This window comes from Typha latifolia, chromosome 10 (genome assembly GCF_019914945.1).
Source record: "Typha latifolia isolate L0001 chromosome 10, TyphaL0001v2, whole genome shotgun sequence".
In the NCBI taxonomy this organism is placed as follows: Eukaryota; Viridiplantae; Streptophyta; class Magnoliopsida; order Poales; family Typhaceae; genus Typha; species Typha latifolia.
Genome location: NC_133095.1, coordinates 11,310,873 through 11,322,760, shown reverse-complemented (window position 1 = coordinate 11,322,760; position 11,888 = coordinate 11,310,873). Strand labels below are relative to the sequence as shown.

Sequence of the window (11,888 nt, the reverse complement as noted above, 5' to 3'; positions counted from 1 at the left end):
TGCTGCCAAGAGTTCAATCTAGTGTTGGGGAGTAACTCTCTATATTTTTATCTGAATCATCATTTGAGTTCGTGGAAATGGAAAGCTTCTTCTTTTGGAGAAGGTTGTGTCTTATTGATGGATGCATGCATTCTGGTAGATAAATAAATGGTTGATATATAACTTTTGCTTGAAGTCATGCCTTCTTCTTAGTGTACTTAATCTATTTTGCATGGGTTTTCATCATAAGGATTATCCTGAGGACAAGGATCATCACATATCCATATATATTAGTGATCAGGAATTGTTGCAGGCAATACCAGACCTTACATTTTCCTCATTGACTTCCAATTATATGATGACATGATCCCTTGCAGATAGGCTAAATGGATTGTCTATTTTCCAACTTTGAGTTTTGTTCCAGGAACATCTGGTTGTACCAAAAATCTGGGACCAAGTTTCACATGTTGAAGCTAGGATAAAAGCAAAGGATATAGGTTCAAATGATAGATAGACATATATCCTGAAAAGCTAACAAAAGATTAGATGTTTGTCACGTAATTCCAAGGACAGGAAGTCGAAAAGCTTCGAACAATAACATCGCATATTAATTGTTATCTTGACCTGTCTCCCCAAATCTGGTGTGGAAATCAATGTGAATACAAGACTACATATCTGAAGATGTGGGTGGATAAACTTTCACTGACATGGAAATCCATTTAAAGTGGCTGGTGGAAAGACTGACTTATGAAAAGGTTGACCTCGGACTTGGATGCTTTCACAACACTAAGCATGCCATTAACTTTTCTTAACCACTACACTAACAATAATTTATGCAACTAATTAATGCCCCCATCCTCATCCTCATCCTCATCCTCATCCTCGTTCTCTCTCTTTTGTCTGAAGCATCCATCATATGAGTTAGGTGAACACATCCAAAGATTCTCGTTTGCCTTCAACAACTGTCATATGTATATATTAATGGACTCTGGTAGGTGAATGATAGATAACTAGAATGGTAGATTACTTTGTGTTGTATTCATCTCTGTGAAGTAAATCATTTCAATATCTAATTAACATGACCTGATCCAAATTAATATCCCGTGATCTGATGTGATATAATATTACAATTATCCTGTTTGATAGGCATATTTCACCATCATCTAATCACATCTCAGCTTTGTTAGAAAGTACGAGGCTGCATGCACGAGCAAAGATCCTGTTAAGATTACTGACAAGGAGTAGCAGGCATTAGCATATATATCTTAATATATTGCTTCATCATAATCCAGACATAATCTATTGGCTATACTCCTCCCTTATCCAAAACTCAATTGACTATTTGACCATATGACTTGACTTATAGTTACAGGCATTCTTATATTTTATCCCAATGTATTCTGATTCAAAATTATATTTTTGTCTTTTAAACCTATTTTGAATCATTATACCTTCCTATACTTCAATTAAATTGGAAATACAAACATAGTTAGTTATCAGACATAATAAAATAATTTATATTTTCATCCCATGAGAGAGTATCTTTTAAGCAATAATAGCACAATGGAGAAGTGAGATTAATAATATATATTGGAGAGTGCAATATATATATATATATATATATATATTTTTTTTTTCTTAGAATTTCACCTAAATTAATAGAGTCCATCCAATTTACCAAAATATCTTATGTCTAAATTACCCTTCTCTCTCAATTAGTTTATATTACACACAACATGGGCTTTTGGTAATTTCGACGAAATCTTAATAGTTATACTTTAATTATATGTACAAAGATTGAATAAATTATACATGTAAATAAAATAATTTTAGGTATAAAATGCATTTAATCCTAATTAAATTTTTTTATATATTTCATTTTTGTGAAGAAGGTAGAAAGAAAGTTTTTGTATTTAAAGATGTAGTTGTGGGAAAATCTGGGCCCCAAAGTTTCACATGCTGAAGCAGAATATAAAGGAAATATAATTAGATACGATATCATGAAAAGTTATCAATATATGAGTTGTTTGTCACAAAGTTCCCATGAGAAGCATAACCCCTCGAATTAATTACCTACCACTTCCACTGGATAATGTTGTGGATAAAGTCTCAGTGACTCAACAAAAAAGATTTGATTCAATTGTAGAAGTTGAACTTAGTTTCAGATTTTCTCACAATCAACTCAGGTTATTGCTACACTTTAGTGATTGAATGAATTCTATCAGTACATTAAATAATCTCTTTTACAACCAAAAAAACTAAAAACTAAAAACATTTTTAAAAAATGGTATAAATGATATATAATATAGTTATATAATTAATGTAGAACTTTTTTTTTAGCTTTTTGACATAGTTAGTTGACAATTAAGAGGGCTCGTATTACAAATAGCTCAAAAACACATGGTTAATTACAAGATTACTTATCTAAAATTATCTGTTAATCAAACCTTCTAAAATGTTAAAACTGGGAGATTCCACTGGATTGGGCCTTAAATTAATACTTAATTGGGCCTGAAATGGATTTAGAGAGATAGAGAGATAGAGAGAGAGAGAGAGCTTATTGCTACTGGGACCCAAAAGAGAACCCACTTTGTAATAATAGAGTGCTGATGGGGACCAAAAGATAATAGAGAGGCACATAGTTTTGATGCAAATTGTCGACTTTGCTTCAGGGTGACACTTTTGAGTCACCTTCTTGAGGTCCACTACGTTTGCACCTACCACTCGTTTTATGTACTTTTTTATGGTTTACACCCTGCTATTCTTTTCCTTATTTCAGTTAGCAAATATTGCCATTATATTTTTATTTTGTTATATATCAAAGAAAAGCATAGTGCAAGTTAAATTTTTTTGTAAAGGTGTAAAATGTGATAAAACTATTTTCAGGGTGCAAAATAAAAAGATCCCTACAACATTGTTATGGTCTATGGAGGTTATATTTTACCACTAAAATTACATATATGCTTGCATGCAAAGTAAAACGTTCCTTTTATTCATCCTCTATGTACAAATACAAACTATAGCATCCACCGATCGAGTTCCATCTTGTGCCAAAGGCAAACTTTTCTTGATCCATCGCGTACGTGGAGAACTTTTTCATATATATTCTGTGCTTCTTCATGGCGGAGAAGAACTAATTAAGCTTTTATATTTCTCCATCTGATCGATCTCCTCGTCTTCTCCGCCGTTTACGTACCAGTAGCTGGGATTCAATTCATCAAACACATGGCATGCATGCGTGATCTGATCGTTTCAGTCAGTTGGGACCCCAGCAGCTCAAATACATCACCATCCTCAGGGATTCTTCTGCGGCGATCGCATTCGCCGCCGCACCGGCCGCCGCCGCATCCCCAGTCCTACTGCAGTCCACTGCGCAGGTCGCCATCGATCCGACGGCCGCCAAGTTCCGCTTGATGGCCGACGAGTAAGGCTTCGCCACTTGATCTCTTAGCTCAAGTGCAGCACCGAGAGTAACAGCCATGCATGCCTTGTTTGCAACCCTCATCCTTGTACCAAAGTAGATAGATAGATAGATAGATAGATAGATAGACAAATGACTTCTAGTGTTGTTGTTTTTTTTTGAAGCATAGGATGAGGGTGAGGTTTAAGGCTATATAAATAGAGAAAGAGAGTTGCGAATGGAGTAGCAGTGAGGTGGAATGAGATCGAAGGAGAAAGCCAATGGTTTTGAGAAGTGAGAGAAACAACTAGCAGAGGGACCATTGATTCCTCAAAACCAGGAACTGGATGGAGAGTGGTAAAGGTGTTATCCTGTATGAGTGGCTATATAGCTCTAAAGGGTACAAATGTGAGGCACAGTGACCTCAAATTAAATTTTACTAGGAAACTTTTCGAAGCATGGGCCTCGAAGCTATCAATTTTGTCTCTGTCTTTATCTTAATCGTTTGTCTTCGTCTCCTGCAATCACTTCGTACCTATGAGTGAGTCATCACACCATCTCTTCCTTATCTACGAAATTAGGATTGTATCCACCCTCGGATGCAAGTAGCATGTTCGTGCTTAATAACAGCTTAAGCTTTTGAATCAACTAATTATCTACCTAGCTAAGCTAATTTTTTGAGAAGTCATGGATACAATCCTCATTATCTTACTTTTATTTCGTAACTTCTAGTATTACAGTATGACAGCCCCGAGAGTAAAAGAAGCGTGTTAGTGACATAATATACATTGTTAGTTTCTTACGTAATGGCAACTAGACATATTAAACTATTGAGAATTGGATCAAGAAAAGGTTTTATAAGCTCAATAGACATTATTATACCAAGTTATAGCTGTAATCATGGATGCTGTGGTACAAGGAAACAACCTTCAAAGTGGATGATATATGTTAAACATCATTCTTTCTTTCTTTCTCTTTCTTTCTTTCTTTCTTTCTTTGTGTGTGTGTGTGTGTGCGCGCTAAAAGTCGACCCAAAGATTTCCTTTGTCTACTTATATAGATATAACTTCTTTATATACATTAAAATGAGATCAAGAAAAACTACAGGAAGGCCCACGATGACCAATTTTCTCTATTTAGTTTAACACTAGCATGATTAGTATACTAATCCTCTGTGATTATATTTGACAAGAAAGCTCTCCAGAATCTTTAATATGACGACCTTATCAACTTAAAAAGATAATTACAAAAACTAGATAACGACAACTTCATTACTAAATTATGCACCCTCAGACAAACTTGTAACTGTACGTATCATTCATTACTTGGATCAAGTGATTTTATACCCTCAAAATCAAATGCAACATCTACCAACTTGATAGGCATTCCATCCCATATAGCTGTTAATTTAAGATTCTTTAAGATTATAATTAGTGATCCTTATTGGTGAAAAGCACATAATAACAGATGGAGACATCATTTTTTTTCTTCTGTACTTAAGCAAATCAGATATCTGACAGTGATAAATTTTCAAATATTTGATCAAAAGTAAGCAAATGACTAATAAATCTAGCTGGTATCCCAAGTTTCGGGGAAAAAATGAGTCAAAATGAAACACTTACCCAGCAACTGAGTTATGAATATACCAAGTTATAAAAGAACAGGTAAACTATACCTTTCAAAGATTATGAAAATCCTGATCTATTAAGCATAAGCTTTTAATCGTCTGTAATTAATGCAGACGTGAAGCTTGGCCTAAAATTTAGCATATAAAGAGAAAATTATAGCAAGTAAAATTACCAGGAAAAGGTAAAAAAAAACCCTACTAAAACATTTCTTCAGAACGGGCAATAAATTTATACTACCAAAGATGGCAAACAATGAATCATATTCATATCATGGTTATACTTCTATCTACCACAAGTGTATCTAAGGAAAAAAGAGAAGCTCTCCCTTTCTGCAATCATGAATGAGAAAACCATAGATACTATTTCAGTTTATCCAATACATTGAACACTACCATTACATTATGGTTAAGATGGTCAATCTTAAGATACAGAGCAGAAACTGTGCATATGTTTCAAGATGCCTATACCATGATCCATGAGAAATTTAATAGGCAAATTTGTACAGTTTTATTCAGAAGTAATGACAATCTTGAGTTCAATGGATAAGGGATATCTTCAAATATTGCAATATCGTTTCTTACTAAAGTCAATCCTGGAACAAGAAGACAGTACTCATTGATTTCTCACTGATAATTTTATGTTTCCAATCTTATCACTATAATTCTAGCTTGACTTTTATCACACTCATGATTTTAAGTTTAAAACCACCACTAAACTCATTCATCACAGAAACAAGGACTGAAAACAGCTAGCCAATAGACTCTCCACAATAAGTAAGGAGATCTCTAATAATATAAAAATAAATTGGGAAGAAAAGGGTAAAATTAGTATTAATGTCCAAAAAGCAGTAACTTGATTTTGGGTTCTCCTAAAGCCAATAAAGATTAAATGCCAGTTTTATCAGTCGAAGAATCTCATTATTGCAAGCAGTATATGGTGAAGTACTGCAACTCTCAACGGTTAGCTTTTTACTTTTCAGATTGGAAACTTAAAATACAAGTCGAATTATCGACAAACTAAAGGGGTTACATAATGACAAATAAGCTCCAGAATACACGATCAAGTGATATAATTGAAGCAAATAAAATCTTACACTTGACATAATCGAAGCAACCAAAAAGCCTACACCAATAGCACACGTCCAATTTACACCGAATCCACCACTTCAACCTGCTGCCGAGCAAGATATCTTTCCCTCCTTTCTTTCTAAATAAGATTGAAAATATAGACACAGAAAATTAGCACATAAAAGCAAAAAAAAAAAATCAGTAGATGCTCACATGGAATGGACTTACCCACTCATCGATGACAAGGCCCTCACCAACAATTTTTGGGCCAGTGTCTTCGGGAGGTTTCTTGCGTGCCTCAAGTGCAGCCTCAGCCTCAGCTAGTTGGTTCTTAAGCTTTTCCAGTTGCTTCAGAATACAACAAGGATACATAATTATCCGATATATGTCTTAAGCATGAAAGAAGTGATTATTAACTATGCTTTGTGTGAGCTTACTGGACAGGGGTGGTCCGCATCCAAGAATATGACCCTGAGGATTTGCTCAACCACAACCAGATCCTTTTGCTCATCAAACTGTTTAAGAGAAATATAATTTACTATTTCTGATCCAAAAAATCAGGGATAGCTTTGACGCCTTAAGTACTAAATAATAAACAAGAGGTGTAAAAAAATGTGATGATACTGAAGAAGAATATTTATCGCAAATTCTGAACGAAAATAAAAAATCATACTATCTTTGTTGATGAGTCTCTCAGCCTTCTAAACAATTAAAGACTGAAATTATAAATGCCAGCATATTTTCAGTCATAAAAACATGGTCAGTCCTTCATGCAACCACCGACTAATATGCTAGATTACACAGCATGCATAAGGAAATCAGCTAGTAACCTAATTCTGAGAGCTGGGTCAGCAGGGTAAACAATCTAATATGATGACATGCTGGTCAGGCCAACATGATCCAGATTTGCACTTCACACAAACTGTACTCCCGGTATAAGGATTTCTTTTATATTGCCATCATTGTATATTTATATTCCACAAGCACAATATTGGCATTAGTTTTCCTGCCTCTCAAAATGCAAAATTTACTGGATATTTGAGAGGTTGCAGTTACCTTTTTCTTTCTTTTCTAACCTCACCAGCTTCTCTTGTTTGGGCTATAATTGCCAATTTAAGGCCAAAAGAATGCAGCTCACTTTGTGCTTACATGATCATTGTCGTGGACAGTGATCTTTGTGGTAAAACATCGTTCGGAAATCAGAAGGCTTGATCTGTGGCCCTTGTTCCATTATTTAGCTGCTAAATATGAAATATCTATTCTGTAGGAATATGAAAAGCCACAAGGTTTTTCTTGGCAAGAGAAGCATTCAGTTGGATTTTAGTAAAAGATCAATTTGAGGACTCATTTCACATCATTTTTTTAGGAATTACATCTCAGACTCATGATTTGTCTTTCCAGCTTCATCCTATTAAGCCACTAAAAAAATGGAAAGGAACAAGCACTCTTCCAATGACTTGAGCCTCTGTTGAGAAGTCTACAATTTACCTTGTGATGAACCTAGCAGAGATATATTCCAAGTTTTCAACTCCCATCTTGTCATGAATTTAGTAGGGATAAGCTCCAAGGTTTCAACTAATCTTCTCTTAGAGTATCTGTTACATGGACTAGACTTATATGTTGGTTTTGAGTGTGGGTATGTTTCTAAATTCTAATCCCTGCAATTCCCTAAAATTTACATACCTGTGGTTGTTTACCCAAATGTTCTACCTGTAACCTGCCATGCCATGTCAATGAAAAGGTTTTGGTAACATACCCTAAATCAAGTGATTCTCAGTTACATAACATACAGTAAAATTTACATAACATAGCAAGTTTCATGGCAGACTGTTGCCTTGCCTATATTTCCCTTGGTCACCAACTTGTTACTGATATCCAGTGGAGTCTCATGTCAAGTTGAAACAAATTATAATCCTTAAGGTTGTCCAGTTCAGAAACAACTTATTCAGGGAACAGTCAGAAATTGTGTATCTATGATGCAAGCATGGGATTTTCACTTAGATCTCAAACTAAATCTTGAAAGATTTATAAGCAAATTTTATCAAAGCACTATATAAGATCAAATGGTCGAAGAATCTGTTATGTGAAGTATACATTTTTATTCAGTACATATGGAACATATTTTTCAATGGCACATTGACATATCTAGTTATTTATTTTCTCATGTCAGAGCAAAATCAAATGGAACATAATCAAATAAAAAATAATGAACAAGGAGATCTCAAGGAAGTCACATCTACGAAGAAGTGAGACATCTAAGCTGACTTCTAAGCCTTATGGAAATGGTGCACAGGCAGCTTGCTGATTTTGATGAACCTAAGAGTATTTAGTAAGAGCAGGAAACACATTATATGGGCAAACTGGTATTCATTGTTGGATTCAAAATAATAAACAATTAAACATAACAAAAGACTCACCAATTCAGGTACATACTCCATAGGTCCTTTAACCTTCAAACTTACAATCTTGAACTTGACCTTGCATTTCTGGTCTAGTACTTTCTCATTATTCTCTGGCTGCTCAACAAACTTGAAAACTAGTAAAGAACAAGAAAGCTGTAATGAGGAACTAAGACTGCCAACAGAATTGATCAGGTAAAAAGGATTTAAGATGAAAATAAAGTTACCGGTTGCTATAATACTCTCCCCAGGAGAAAGTATCGCTCCAGGAGGACGCATGAAGCAGCTCTTGGGTGCAGTTGTTTGAAACTAGAACCAGACAAAAGTTAACTACTAAGTAGTAACCCATATAACCACATGATATGGCAGCTAACACAATGTATGTTCAAATTTGTGAATGAAAAATATACTATGCCTCCATATCACATGCTGCCACACTAATTATTCAAAAGATAGTTTATATGGGAAAATACTTTTTACCGCCTCTGTAGTTAGGCCAAAATTTAAAGTGCCTCTCTAGAGTTTCAATTTTTATATTTAAGTCCCTTGCAGTGTCTACTTATGTGGACCTGCCTGACAAACATCAATTTCATGCAAAAGGACCAAAATAATCCTTTTTTGTATAATAATGAGGAAACTTGGATTTCTGTTAAAACCGATAAAACGTTTTCACCACTAATTTTTGGACTGAGAAACTAACAGTGCACATCAATAGGAATAACAGGGAGGTTAAGTGCCACAATGAAAATTCTTGAGAGCGCAGTGAAATTTTGACTTATAAGGAGGTAAAATGTATTTTCACTAGTTTATACAAGTTGCTTTGTATTGTAATTAGTGAAAGCAAAAGGCATTTGTGACAAGATAGGAGAGAATCAGGTAGAACAACAAAGGGGAGATTTACAGCAGGTGGTGGCACATTAATAAATTCCCGAATGCATGAGAAACAAACCTTAAATGCTACATAAGACTTGCTGGTGTTTTTAATCCTGACCGCACTCCTGACTTGCTTTCCGGGCTCATCTTCAGCAAACAAGTTCAAGAATGATGGCAACAGTCAGCTTAAGAAAAGCAAAAGCATTGCAGCATATTTTCTTGTTTGAAGCAAAGGAAATATAAAGGCAGGCAATTGAGTAGCAATCTTATATAGACGATCAAACGAGAGCAACTCATTTGGACCATCACCTGAAAATTGACATGAAATTATAAACAAAGAAAAGAAGAATGGAATCAATCCAGTTTATTATCGTCGAAAAAATAACGCAAAACCACCACAGAAAACAAAAAAGGATCATCACCACTTGCACAAACGAAATACAAATGCAGCGAGGGATCACAAAAATTAAAGTCAACATGAAGTATCCACATCGCAATTTGAGAAAAGTTTTACTTTGAATACTACAAAATCGAGAATCTTGAAATAGAAATAGAGCCGGATGACACCCAGCAGCACTTGGCAGGATAAAAGAGAAGCCTACAAGCTTCAAGAGCTAACATGGCAGCTGATTTTCGAACTAAAATATTCCCTTATAGTAACTGCGGAGAATGAGGCACCACCATAAATGGCTAAAACCCCAGCTATCTTGAACTCTAAGAACAACCAAATTGGTCAAACCCATGAGAATCCAAAACACTGGATCAACTCCCCAAACACAAACATCCTCCAGATCCGAAATCGAAACAGTCCACCAAAAAAGGCAAAACAAGATCCAAATTTGGGCAACCAATTCAACAAACCCAGATGGCAAATTAACGCAAGATCCCACCTTTCCACTTTCCGATCAACTCCCAACTGAAAAAGGAACAAAACCCACTGAGGGAATTCGAAGGGACTCACAAGGGAAGTAGAGCTTGCTCGCCGGATCGAGCCGAAGCCGGCGTTTGGCCGGAAGCAGCGACCTCGCCACCGAGGAAACCGAGCCACCGGAGCTCTGCTGCTGCTGCTGCTGCTGGGCGTTCGACCCATCAAGCTGGCTGACGTGGATGTGGTGGTTCATCGGGTGGTGGACCAGAGTCGACGACGACGACGACGCGGCGGCGCCGCCGCCGCCGGAGGTTTGCCAGAAAGGCATGCTGCAGAGGTTCCAGAGCTTCCCATCCGACAGCCCAGATTTCTCCTCCGGTATCGCCATCGCAGCCTACGAGCTCTCTCTCCCTCCCTCTTTCTCCCCTAACAACGCGTCTCGAATCGCGTCACCGGAGGTGAAGCAAATGCCGTAGACTTCCACCTCTCTCACGAGTCAAGACCAGTAGACCACGCTGTGGTCTAGATCGCCTGTATCCTAGATGTAGGAATTCACTTCATCCAGCAGCAAGTTCTTAGCCATCCCGATTAGGGAATTCCTACAAAGGGTACTGCAGGCGATCTCATCCTGACGACCAGTGGATCAGGTCCGCTCGGGTTAAGGGTAGGGTCAACTCTTATTAATAGAATCTACAACGGTATGTAGACTAATCTATGTAATCTTTTATTTTACCAACTCGAATCTAACCACAACGACAGTGCTGTTAATGACTACAAGTAAATTAATAGAAACTTTCACGGTATTATTTTATTTTATTTTTTTCTTATTGCGATGAGAGGATTGCTGAAACAAATGATTAGAGTTCAAACACTATAGATGTAGGCAATAAATAACCTTCTCTTCAAAGTAGTTTTGGGTATAATTATGTTAATCACTTTGTAAATAGTCTCCTATATGGAAATTTGCGCTTCGAACCATAGTTATTAATTATTCTCTAGTTCGATTTGCTGTAATCCTAATTGTTTTTTGAATTTTTTACAAAACCAACCCTTGCATTTTCTATAAATAAACGAGGAGAGATGGAGACCCGGGGTAGGGTATTGTGTAGATTAATGCCCGAGCATAAATTGGTGGCTTATTTGGCTGGTCTCTATGCGTGTTGGATCTATTTTGAACGGAATGAGCCATATGACACCGACCCTTTATTGAGAAGCGTTCTGAGTCTAAGTCTCTCGCAACTGTTCTTATTTGTAGGGCGACATTTGATAGCCAAAAGAGAAGCTTGTTCTAGGGTCGATGTCTTATCCCCTCCGAAAATTTATTTGCATGAGTACTTGTATTGTTACAAGCTGATACTCTGTGTTTTATGTCGGTCAACCTGTCTTTCAGCTAAGATTGGGGCTTATTTTAAGATTTTATCCTACTTCCCATTTACATTTGTGTATCAAGTTGTAACTGTTACTTTGAGCTTAATGAACATCTGTCTACGGACTTTCGTCAAAAACAAATTCTTAATTAGCTAAAGTCAAACACAGTAATATTATACCTGCAAAAAAAATTTGATAGTTTTTCTCCCCAATCTCATAATCACCACCATTAATGAACAGAATGGTGCCACATAAAATAATGTTTGTATAATGTTTATAAATGGTATACTATCTGAAATTATTAGA

At 36.2% G+C, this 11,888-nt stretch overlaps 1 protein-coding gene across 1 annotated transcript; it reads right to left on the bottom strand.

Annotated features, from left to right (window-relative positions):
* Window positions 1-5,941: 5,941 nt before the first annotated feature.
* LOC140796355 (vesicle-associated protein 4-1-like) lies at window positions 5,942-10,731 on the bottom strand. The gene is made up of 7 exons (XM_073149352.1): window positions 10,308-10,731; window positions 9,423-9,493; window positions 8,701-8,782; window positions 8,492-8,610; window positions 6,512-6,589; window positions 6,303-6,422; window positions 5,942-6,213 (listed from the first exon to the last, which is right to left on the bottom strand). Exons 1-7 carry the CDS (start codon window positions 10,600-10,602, stop codon window positions 6,154-6,156), a joined length of 825 nt encoding a protein of 274 aa, XP_073005453.1. The 5' UTR covers window positions 10,603-10,731; the 3' UTR covers window positions 5,942-6,153.
* Between the last annotated feature and the right edge of the window lie 1,157 nt (window positions 10,732-11,888).

What these genes read in the sequence shown, in the direction of transcription:
- LOC140796355 (XM_073149352.1), bottom strand. Translation starts at nt 10,602, where the DNA reads ATGGCGATACCGGAGGAGAAATCTGGGCTGTCGGATGGGAAGCTCTGG. An exon ending in GAGCAAGCTCTACTTCCCTT is followed by an intron (nt 9,494 to 10,307) that starts GTGAGTCCCTTC and finishes TGTTTGCTGAAG; the next exon opens with ATGAGCCCGGAAAGCAAGTC. An exon ending in GCCTTGTCATCGATGAGTGG is followed by an intron (nt 6,214 to 6,302) that starts GTAAGTCCATTC and finishes AATCTTATTTAG; the next exon opens with AAAGAAAGGAGGGAAAGATA.